This window comes from Pteropus alecto, unplaced genomic scaffold, assembly GCF_000325575.1.
Source record: "Pteropus alecto unplaced genomic scaffold, ASM32557v1 scaffold24, whole genome shotgun sequence".
Lineage (NCBI taxonomy): Eukaryota > Metazoa > Chordata > Mammalia > Chiroptera > Pteropodidae > Pteropus > Pteropus alecto.
The window spans coordinates 13,120,578-13,133,427 of NW_006439192.1; the positions used below are offsets into that span (position 1 = coordinate 13,120,578).

The following is a 12,850-nucleotide window of genomic DNA, read 5'->3' on the forward strand; positions in this document are numbered from 1 at the left end:
ACTCAAATTACTCAAATTGTTTTCTTTATCATTCCGCCTTCCACCTTCCTCCCTCCTCCCATCCCTCCCTCTTTTTTTTCTTCCTTTTTTCTTCACTGAGGTGTAAGGGTTTGATGAGTTTGGTCAGGAAAAGGTCACTCGGAACCTGTTACATGTTGAATGATGAACCTAAACTTTAGAGAGGATATTTTGAAGCCCAGATATTCTCCAGTTTACCAAGATATCTCTTATTTAGCATGACTAGTAAATAATTTTTTCTAGAAGTGAGTAAAACTAAAATGAAATCAAATTCATGTGATTGTGATTCTCTGTCGAACATATTAGCACTCTATTCAGTCATGTGTTTTTTCTAAACTTTTTGAGGCATTTATAGGTTAGCAATCAGCTGAGCTGGAAGCAAATAGAAATATAGGATTAGCTTTGTCATTATACAACTTTTAACTTAGAGGCTTTCTTCTAGCTTTATGTCCAACTCCTAAGGCTGAAAATGGAACTAATTTTCTGCTTCCTGTTGTTTCGTGGTTTTTCTGGATTCCTTAATACTACCTTTTAGAAATAATTTGCCTATTTCTTGCAAAAGTTAAATCTAAAATGTTTTTTAGAATAAAAACTGAAAGCCTAATAAAATATTTGCTACAACATTCTCTGGTACTGAACGGTAACATAATTATTGTTTAATTTATTTTTTCTTACTTGGATATAGGCTTCCATCTTCTGGTTTAGCATTATTTTTACAGATACTATTATTCGTAAATCATTAAAACTGTTTCAGGTGAAATGCGTGTACATGTCTAGGTCTTGTCCTGAACATTTCTCAAGGTAGGTTCGGTAAAGCTCCTTGGTTGAAACACATTGTTGTTGCTTTAGGTGCTGACTGTTGTGAGGCCAAGTTTCCAACTGCCTTGATTAAAGTAGAAACATCCTATGGCTTGGATGACTTACATTTCAAATTGGTTTGAGCAAGATGATTGGTATGAAGGACTGCAAAGAGTAAGCTATATTTATGATTTAATTATAACTTTCCGTGCTTTTTTCTGCTTTACTTCTCATTCAGCTGTATTACTGTGTCATTTATCTTTTAGTTATTTTTGCATTACAGAATTCTGAGTGTAAATAAGGTACTTATTTGGTAGATTTAAAACCAGAGGTAAGAAAATAGAACATAAAGATAGTCATAATTATACATTGAAGAAAGGACTTTTTTTCCTATCCTGGTTTCAGATGAATCTTAGCATTTTCAGATTGTCTTTAGGCTTTAAATATAAAATAAGAATTTTTTCTAATGAGATTAATGTATGAAAATAGCAATAATTTCAACTGTCGTTTTACATAAAGAAAATCATTTAATGACATAGATGTGTATAATAATGCTGTGTATTATAATAATGTAAAAGAAAATGCAAAAATTTTCTGATGAACAGTGCCATGTTCCTTTGATAAATTTTAAGGCAATTAATTATGTTTCTAAAGGATTTCCATTGTTACTATGGCAACTTCTGCATAGTATTTCAAAGATAGCTATTCTAATCTCATTGCAATAGTACAAAACTGCTATTTAAAAATGCGCCTTATCAAAATGGATTTAGTTTAGAATAATATATGATTTCTCTCTGGCTACTTTTACCCTTTTAATTGACAATTTCTTAATTATTCAAATGAAGGCAATTTGTGGATTTTTTTTTTATTAATGTGTGGAACAAAAGAGCCGGAATATCTTTGTGTCTCACCAGCTTTTCCCCTGTTTTTTGAAGTCATATACTAATAAAGATATGCAGTACTGAATTTTTCTTCCTCCTTACTTCTTCAGGTTCCTATTCAAATCACATCAGAGATATTTTCTCAGTATTTTAGTTCTTTTTAATTATCTCTTTAATCGTTAATCCTCAGCAGTTTAAAGCCTCTGGTCTCTTAGGATCTTTTTCAAATTTTTTTTTTCTTCAGCTATGAATCAAGATGGTAAATATCTCTGGAGCCAGTTAATATTTGACTCTGGAGGAAAACCCTCATATTGTGAATCCTAAAACATTCTGCAAAAAAGAGATGAAGGATTAGCAGGTAGCTTTTTATCCTGAATTCTAACCTTATCCGTAAATGATAAAGTATTTCAGTTTACGGGTTTAATATTGGCTCTCTAGTCCCACTGGAAGCACATGCACACTGAAATGCCAGCATCCTTTGTATTGTGTGTGAATTTTGAATATAATAATAAGTGTATTTCTGATGTTGAAACAGAAAGCTGTTTCAAGTGCAGGCCATATATTTCAGTGGGAGGGAGTAGGGATGATAGTCTAATTTAGGGAAGAAAGATGACTGAATCTAAGAAAAATGCTGTGTGTTCCTTTATAATGACTTTGGGGCAGCTCATGGAGATTATGCCGATTCAACATCCTTCCCTCCATCGTAACTCCAGTCTGCCTTTTAATACTGCCATTGGCCTCTACAAATGAATTCCTGGTTCTGAGACAGTTTAAAATAGTAGCTGTTCTTGATACAGTTGACCCTCAAATTACCATATTGTCTTCAGGAGTTCGAGCTGCCTTTTTTTATAATGAATTTTTTTTTATTAAAAATTATTGGGATGACATTGATTAACAAAATCAAATAAGTTTCAGGTGTATCATTCAACAGTAAGTTGTATATATATTGCATTGTGTGTTCACCACCGAGAGTTAGATTTCCTTCTGTCACCAAATATTTGACACTTTTTATTCCTATCTACCTCTACCCACCCCCTGAAAAAGAGTTTGAGCTTCTTTTGGCTCTTAAGTTTTGATCAGTTCTTATATAGACATAGATGAGAAAGAAAAATTCTATTCAAAATAATGAGAATTGGCATATGAATATTTACTTTAAAGAGATAAGTTGGAGTTTTTGAGTTAAAATTGTAATTTAGAAATGTGGTATTTGGAAAAATTGCAAGGTATGAGTTTGAACTTTAGAACACTAAATCAGACTTTAAATGTTGATATAATTAATACTTATAGCATATACATATATATAATTATAAGATACCAACACACATATATATATGAACTTGATTTTAACTTAGTTTTATCATTTTATTTTTGGCAGTATTATAACTATATAGCTATATTTTAAATTTCATTATGATTATTTCATATGATACTCTTGTATATTTAAAAATAAGCTCTAATATACAAATCTAGTGTAAATATACTCTTATCACTTGTTTTTTTTATATTTCATACACTTACTATGCAAATCATCTTCACTGTAAATGTAAATGTGAGCGTGTGTGTGCTTGCATGCACTTGTGCATGAGATTGAAACTAAAAATTGTATTTAGACTAGAAAAATAAAAGTAATATCTCGCTAGGACTGTAGTTGCAAAGTTACTGACACTGCCAGTTGCATGTGGAGTGAAACAGTGCTCAGGCTGTTTTCCTGAATCCTTTATAAATCCACATTATTCAGTGAACTACAAGGTTTAGTACTTCAGCTTAAAAGTGTATACGTTGTTTCTGGGCCCAAAAGATTATATTTTCTAAAGCAACAAATCTTTAGAATGGACATGGAATTTCTTAAGTTTTTCCCATAAAAATGAAACATAAAGATAAAAATGGGTACATAATATTTATCTGAAATATGTGATTTCCTGTCATATGCAGTTAAAATCTATTTACCTGTATATGTGACATTTTATAGGATTATTATTTAAAATATAAATGTATATTTTGAAATGGACGTTCATTTGAACATTTTCTATTTTCAGTAATGCAGAATCATTAATTTTGTAACCACTCATGCTGATAACAAAGATAACAAAAGCTCCTGGACTCAGCAACTGTAGATATCATTTAATAAAGACTATATAATATTATGTATATACATGTATCTTATAATATTTTTGAAAAATAATCTAGAAGTTTCAAATACTATCACTTTGAGTACATAATTCAGATTTATAAATGCAATAGTATTTATATATTTAATGATTTTTTAATATTTTATTCAAAATCATAGTTTTTTAAAAATAAGCTGCCATTTCATTTTGTCCTGTTATTATTTTAATGGCTGGTCTGGACAAGTTATTCAACTCTGAATTTAAAAAGGATTTAAATTGTTGGACTATAAGACTTATAAAAGCTGGTTAGGAACAAGGGCATACCAAATTGTATGACAAAATTGAAATGTTTATATTATTTAAATTTGGAAAATAGAAACCGGTAAATCAAGATATACAAAGTAAAAATGTATTGACATGGTTTCAGGTAATTTATTCGTTTTTAATAAATGAAAGTTAGCAGAGAGGAACTTCTTGTTTTCAGTCTGGCATGTAAGGAGCTTAGAAGTCTTCACTCTGACCTAAAACAATAAAAAGCTGAACGAACTGAAAAATCAACAATTTTTCTTAGATCCGTGAGAGAAGTGAGGTCACGAGGCAGACTGCTGCCCCTCAAACTGGAGATGCAGACGGGCAGATACTAGAATCACAACGTACTAGAGCCAAAACCCACCAGCAGAAACCTCTGTGGGAACCAGAGCAAAATAGGAAAACCTGAACTATAGTTCATGAATTGCCAGAGACTCATGTAGCAAGTCCGCGAGACTTACCTCCAGGATCTCTAGCAGGCCCTCAGTATTAATACTGGAGAAAATCCTTTTATGCTTCTGGTAGGGAGAAAGGAAAAGAAACCATTTTGAAATATGCCAGAGCATTCTCTTCTCCTTAGCAAGACTGTCCTCAGGAAAAACTATTTTACCAGAGCCTAACCTGCTAGGGTTATATCAGAGCCTAACCTATCCAGGAGAAGTGAAATACCCATCTGCAGTCCCCTCTAGCCATCGTATCCCACCTAAAAGGGAAAAACACCAAGAATCATTGGTGAGGTTCACATTCCATAGGCACAGGCTCATCAGAAGACAAGAGACCTAATCGTAGGACTAAGAATGATTCCCTTTCTCCCAGACCTCATCACTGCATTACTAAGGGTCTCATTACCCAGTCATCATGTCCTTCTTTCAACAAAAAGGTACAGGGCATACTAAAAGGCACAAAACACAATTTAAAGAGATTAATCAAGCATCAGAACCAGAGTCAGATATGGCAGGAATGTTGGAATTATTAGACCAAGAATTTTAAGAAACTATGACTAATGTGCTAAGGGCTTTAATGGAAAAAAGTGGACAACATGCAAAACTGATACATAATTTAAGCAGAAGATAGAAACTCTAAGAAAGAATCAAAAAGAAATGTTAAAGACCAGAAACATTGTAACAGAAATGAAGAATGTTTTAGCAAGCTGTTAGTAGACTAGATGGCTGAGGAAAGAATCTTTGAATTTGAGACTATGACAATACAAAACAAAAGCAAAGGAAAAAAAAAAAAAACAACACAAAAAACCCAGAACAATGAAGAATTGTGGAGAGAAAGGGATAGAAGCAATAACTGAAGCAATAATAACTTAAAATTTCCTCAAATTGCCTGACACCAAACTACAGAGCCAGGAAAGTTAGAAAACACTGAAGTAGGATAAATGCCAAAAAGCTATACCTAGACAAATCATATTTAAACTGCAGAAAATCAAAGAGAGAAAATCTTAAAGAAGCCAAAGGAAATAAATTTACCTATTGAGGAGCAAGGAGAAGACTTACACTAGACTTCTCAGAAACCATGCAACCAAACAAGAGGAGAGTGGAGCAAAATATTTAGTGTTGAGAGAAATAAAACAGAAACCTAGAAATCTGTACCCTATGAAATGATCTTTCTAAAGTGAAGGAGAAATAAAGACTTTCCCAGACAAACAAAAATTGAAGAATGTTTTGCCAGTAGACCTGCCTTGTAAGAAATGTTAAAAGTTCTCCAGAGAAAAAGAAAATGATATAGGTCAGAAACTCAGGTCTACATAAACAAAGGAAGAATTTCAGAGAATGAATAAGTGATGAGAAAATAAAAACTTTTTTCTTATTTTTAATCTAACAAATAACAGTTTTTTTCAAAATAAAAATAACAATGTATATGATTATGTATGCTTTGTGTATATATATTCATACACATACGTATATATGTGCTATGTATACTTAAGTATAAGTGAAATGAGTGACAGTAATGCTATAAAGGATAGGAAGGAGGAATTAGGGGTATTTTCTTATTTTAAGATACTGACACTACTCGAAAAGTGGTATAGTTTTTTTGAAAGTAGGCTTGAATTAGTTGTAAATGAATATAGCAAATTCTAGGTCAACCACTAAAAAAAATTTTAAATGAGATATAATTAATTGATATGCTAAGAAAGAAGAAAAATTGAATAATATAAACTCAATTCAAACCACAAAAGAAAGAAAAAGTGGGGCAGGCAAAAATAAGAACAAAGAACAAGGGCAACAAGTTAAAAATAGTAAAAATATGGTAGATATTCATCCAACTGTATCAGTAATGACCTTGAATGTCAGTGGTCTAAATGTACTAATTACAAGACATATTGTCAGAGTGAATCAAAAAACAAGACCCAACTATATGTTGTTGACAAGAAACGTATTAAATGTAAAGACGCATAGAGATTAAGATAAAAGGTTGGAGAAAGATATACCATACTAACACTAATCAAAAAATGGGTACAGCTATATTAATTTCAGACAGAGCAAACCTCAGAGCAAGGAAGGTTGTCAGGAATAACTGCATGTCTGGGCTTGTTTACATAAACAGTTTACATTCAGTAGTTTCCAGCTTCCTCCTGTCACAATGAACAATATTGATAACCCAGTTTGTATACCTGCCTGTATACCTCAAATAGTTCTTGTGAGACTATAGAGTCAGTGTAAAAACTAAGTTCTATGACAGACATCACAGTCCTCCTAATATTGGCTCAGTATTTTACATTTGAATTTGCTGCTTTGAACGAATTGCCAATATTTAAAAATTAGTACATCTTACATAAAAATGTATTTTTATTTTACATAAAAATCTGGACATTTTTGTTTGTCTGGGAAGTTCCATAAATCTGGCAACATGGCATGGCCCTCTCAGGTGGTACCAGAGCCCTTTAAATAGGTGTGCACTTTCTCTTTTACTCTAGTCCCTGTCACTCCTTATGCAGTTCCCAACCCTTGGCCAAGTGTCAGTTGTCATTTATCATTTTATAATCTCCTGCTTCCCTAATGTAAATTGCCTGCCTCGATGTCTATAGACATTTGAGGATTTCGACTCTTGTTCTCTGAAAGTGTAAACTGAGATTAATAGTACTAGTAGAAAATATTTTCAAGGCATAAGCGTAAGGATGGGGGAAGATAGATGTAGAACAATGAAGAAATAGTTTTTTGAATAATGAAAATAATTGATGTTTCTCCAAATTTGTTTTTCAAGGCAAACATGTCCCAGGTCAGGCAAGTAGGACTGCTGGCTGCTGGATGTCAGCCATGGAACAAAGATGTGTGTGCTGCCAACGGAGACAGGTTTGCCTATTGTGCTACCCTGGCCATCTATATTTATCAGGTAAAATAATTCTGGTGCTTTTTGATTTTTAATTTTATTAGGTAAAGTTAATATTTAATTAACAATTATTTTTAAATCTGTCACATGAAAAACTTAATGCTATAATTTTATTGATATTTATATTTAATATTTTGTTGCTATTTCTATATTATATTAGTTTTACAAGTCAAACTTTTAGAAAATACTTATATCATAGTATTAAATTATTAGCAAAATCTTAATTGATTTCATCCTTTTTGTGCTGTTTATAAAAAAGTTTCTTTAAGAATTAAAAGATTCCATTTTATGAATGAAGAGCAAGTACTTTTAATTCTTCTTAACTATATATTCCCATGTAAATAAATGGAATTCATTTATTCATTTGTTTCAAACCATGCTCAGTAACATTCGATATGAGAAAATTATCTTATCAGTTGAATAATATGGTAGTCTATTAGAGATCATTATATCAAAAATAGTGAAGATATTATATATTTTGAGATGTTCTTGGAATAAAAAAATTTATAACTATATTTTTTCATGTCCTAGCTCCACCCCATCTCTTATCAGTTCCCAATATATAGAGCCAATGGCCTTCTGAATTTCTCTGTATAGAGGTGCCATAAGCATCTTAAATCTAAGTCCAGTCTTTCTCCTTAAACCTAGAGTCCGTATTTCAGTGCCACTAGCTAACCATTCATCTAAACCACAAATGTGATAGTTATCTTTGATTCCCTTTCTACTTAATATGCTATACCCTTAGTAATCAGGAATCATTCTCGTATTTTATATCTTTCCCCAACTTCTTTAGATCCTTCCCACCTAACTTATTGTAATGGTCTCTTAATATTCTCTTTGTCTCTACTTTGACTCCCTTTAATTTATAGCTCAGTGTAATCAATCATCTGTAATACAAATCTAAAATTTTAAATCTTCAATTGTTCCTCATTTCCTAATATTAACACCCAAACATTATTGTATGACATTGTTTTGCAATCTTCACATCTCTGTCTCCCTCTCACCTTGTTTTCCTGACATATCAAGATAATTTCATTTTCTAAAATATCTCAAACTCTTTTATATCTTGTCTTTGCTTACATTACTTTTGCAGTTTGCCGACATTGCCTGTCTAAAGAACATTGTCTCATCTTTCACATCCCAGCTGAAATGTATAAGCTCTTCCGTATTCTGCTTTTTCCTCCTTCTTAGTGAATAGTCTTAAAAAATGGATTGCCTTTCTCCATGCTTCCATTTACCAGCATGAGTCTTCCTCATCTTTCAATCCTCAAGTTATTGTATACTCTCTGACATTTAATAGATATTTACTAAATGTTTCTTGAGTGATTTTCTTTTTATTTTGAAACACTAACTCTTTTCAGTTAAGAGTGAAAAAAATATTATTAAATTTATTCTGGAGTAAAATTTATTTTAATTACTGATAGTATTATAGTTTATTGAAATTTTAAGAAATAATAGCATTACTCTATAAACTAATTATTTTTTCCACAATATAGAGTAAGATTTTATGTAGTTCTTTCCTCAAGCTTGTGGAAATATCCAAATCACGATGGAAGTCCAGTATAACTCAAATTTTCTTCACCCCCTCATATTGAAGACAGCAGCAAATGCTCTAAGTGCCTTCTTTTTTTTTTCCATCTACTTTCCTTATACTCTGTTTATATTCTCAAACTCCCCACTTCCAAATTCCTCCTACAAAATTTCTCCCACAGTCGTAAGTCCCTATCTTCTTGTCTCTATTCTCCCTTAAAGAAGAACTTATTAGGCAGGGCAAACTATTTTCCAAAGGAGTAAGGAAGGTCAGAAAGTGGATGAAGGCATAACTTAATTTTTTTTTTTTTTTTAAAGAAAAAGTAAGATTTATTGAGAAGACAGGCCAGGATAGGGAAAGCTGCAGCTCTGTGAAATTTGGGAAGTGAAGAGATAACACAGTACGCCCCAAAGGGAGGGGTGGGTAAAGCACTGTAACCAGATCTTGATTTTTTTCATGTTAACTTCTATGACATCTTATGATTCGAATACTTAGGGAGGTTAAGCTGAAATTATTAATATAAAAAAACCTAACAAGAAAATTTTCATGTCTTAAAGACTAAAACAGTCTAAAAATTACCCTGATTTAGAAGTGAATACAAATAAATTCAGGTGACAGTTTACGGAGTCCACTATAAAAGCTTGTTTCAAAGTATACAAATAGAAAATTACATTATTAAATGGTGAAGCTAACAATTAAACTTATATAAATAAGTATTGTTTTAAATGTAATCATTAAAGTAATTTGAAAATTATTTTATGTAAATATAAAATATTACAATTATTTTTCGAGGGAATATCAGATGACACATAGAGTCAGTGTACAATGTCTGATGGTCTGTCACAACTTTGTATAATGACACTGATGTATTACTAGATTTTTCTGAAATATTAAATGATACTTATAAATGTCATAAGAATTTTTCTTTAGTCATTGAATTGTAATGCCCTAATATATTGTATTAACTACTCTAAAATTAGAGAAATTTCTGGTCCAAGTCAATATAATAGCACAGTCTCATAATACTGAGTTGAAAATATAGTCGGAATGTAATAATAAATTCCTACAAATAGTTCAGTATTTTATATTGTGCTTAAGATACAATTTGGATAATTTAAATAGTCAGTGAAAATCATCGATGTGCACCATACTTTTTTCATACATTTATTGTTTTTATAGACCTTTCACTGAATTTCTAACTTATAGAGCAGTTTTTTTCTAATAGATACTTTAGACACATTCACAATATCTACCATAGGTAACTTAAATTACTAAATGATTTAAAACTTACAAAGCTATTTATTTCTAAATGTACAGAAAATGCATTTATATATTTAAACATGCCGACTTAAAATGATTGTAGCTGCAATATTAATCAGATGAAAACTCCATTGGTACTGTGTTATCTTTAGTAATATTTTCATCCAGACGTGTTTCAGAAATAGCTGAAATTCAAGTAGTAAGAGATAACAGAAATCGTAGAAGATAAAGCCTTAGGAAATAGATCATTAGTCAAAATTTTATGCAGAGATGTTCACTGCAGCATTATTTGGGATAGCAAAAGTTAAAAGTTGCTTAAATTATAAGGAGTAGCATAATGACTCAATCATTCAGTCATATTAACTGAATCTCTTCTTTTGGCCAAGTATTTCTAGGTACTAGGAATGCAACTATGAACAAGCCAGGCAAATTCTTCTCATGGCATTCATATTCTTAGAAAGACAGGGGGCAGAGAGGTCATGAAATAAATAAGTAAACAAAAAATAAATGTTTCAGGAAGAAAAGTGTTCTACCTGGGATGTAAAAATAGGTAATAAGATAGTCATTGATACCAAAAGCAAAGGCAACAAAAACAAAACTAAACTAGTAGGACTATATCCAACTAAAAAGCTTCTGTACAGCAAAGGAAATCATCAGCAAAATAAAAAAGCAACTTATGAATGAGAGAAAATATCTGCAAATCGTTTATCTGATAAAGGGGAAATATCCAAAATGTAGAACTCATACAACTCAATAGCAAAAAAGCAGACAATCTGATTTAAAAAAGGGCAGAGAATCTGAATAGATATTTTCCAAAGAAGACCTACAAATAGCCAACAGGTATAAGAAAATGTGCCCAACATCACTCATCATCAGGAAATGAAAATCAAAACCACAATGAGGTGTCACATCTGTTAGAATAGCTATTATCCAAAAGACAAGAAATAACAAATGTTGGAGAGGTTGCAGAGAAAAAGGAACCTTTGTGCACTGTTGGTAGGAATGTAAATTGGTGCAACCACTGTGGAAAACAGTATGGAGGTTTCTCAAAAGATTAAATATATAAATATGATCCAGCAATTATACTTCTGGGTATTTATTTGAAGGAAATGAAAACAGTAACTTGAAAAGATGTATGCACCCCCATGTTCATTGAAGTGTTATTTACAATAGCCAAGACATGGAAGCAACCTAAGTGTCCCTGGATAGATGAATAACAAAAATGTGGTGTACATGCATACAATGGAATATTATTGAGCCATAAATAGAAGGAATTATTGCCATTCGTGACAACATGGAGGGAACTTGAGGGCATTATGCTAAGTGGAATAAGTCAGATAGAGAAAGACAAATACTGTATGATCTCACTTATATGTAGACTATAAAACAAAAACAAACAAAACCCCCTCAAACTTATGGAAACAGAGAACAGATTGGTGGTGCCAGAGGTGGGAGATGAGGATGAGGTTGCAAAATGGATGAAGGTGGTCAAAAGGTACAAACTTCCAGTTATGAAATTAAGTAAGTCCTGGTGATTTACTGTATAGCATGGTGACTTTAGTTAACAATATTGTATATATATTTAAATGTTGCTAAGAGAGTAGATCTTGAAAGTTCTCATCATAAGGAAAAAAGATGTTACTGTGTAGTGATGAATGTTAATGAAACTTACTGTGGTGAACATTTCACAATATATACAAATACTGGATCATGTTGTATGCCCGAAACTAATATAATGTTATACATCAAATATATCTCAATTTAAAAAAGATAAAGAAAACATGAGACAGTTTCTGAGGAGGGGTATGAATTTATTTAGATACCGTGGTCAGAAAACGCCTCTCTAAAGAGGTGTTTTTGAAGTGAGACCTGAACAGGAGAATGACTAACCATCAGCAAATCCGTGGGGAGAGCATTTATGGCCAAGGGAAAGCAGAAAATGATTTTGCTATATTAGGGAAATGAGAAGGTCAGCGTGAACAAGGAAGAGCATGAGACCAAATGATACTAACCAGATAGAAGAGATTCATGATGTACAATGTGGAAGACCATGTTAGCAGTTAGAATTTTACTGCAAGTATATAGTTAAAGATATTGGTGTAATAAATGATTAATATAATAATGAAAAACTCTTCAATAACACTGTGAAAGGTTTGTTATGTGTTAAAGGGAAAAACCAGGTATAACAAAATGACATACAGTATAATCTCACACATGTTTAAAATGATAGAAAGATTAATTACAAAGAAATAGGAAAATTAGGCTATTCCTTTTGTGTTATGTATAAGAACACAATAGAATGCCCGATCCAAAAAGCAATAACATAAAACAGATCCAATGACACCATTGCTCTGCAAACTTTGGATCTCTTAATAATGTAATAATGAGCAGTTGGTTTATTTAACCTAAATTTTTTTGATTCAAATATAAGTGAAAATTTACAGAAAAAAATTTCAAGAGCAAGTTTTTTTCATAAATAGATATAGTATAGAAAATATTATTAAACTGTGAATTATTATGCATATTTAAATGTACCTCTATTTTTACCTTTTTTAAAATTGATATTTTTAAATTCAATTCTCTCATATTTTTTTAAAAAGTTTTTCAGC

The 12,850-nt window shown here is 31.6% G+C and overlaps 1 protein-coding gene across 1 annotated transcript in view; it reads left to right on the forward strand.

The window, feature by feature from the left end:
* The first annotated feature begins 887 nt into the window (after positions 1 to 887).
* Positions 888 to 12,850, forward strand: part of WDR17 (WD repeat domain 17) — a 67,728-nt gene continuing 55,765 nt past the window's right edge. Inside the window, exons 1-2 of the mRNA XM_025050025.1 lie at positions 888 to 990; positions 7,325 to 7,453. Of these exons, the coding sequence (XP_024905793.1) occupies positions 925 to 990; positions 7,325 to 7,453 (195 nt within the window). The 5' untranslated portion in view covers positions 888 to 924. The remainder of the gene's footprint in view (positions 991 to 7,324; positions 7,454 to 12,850) is intronic.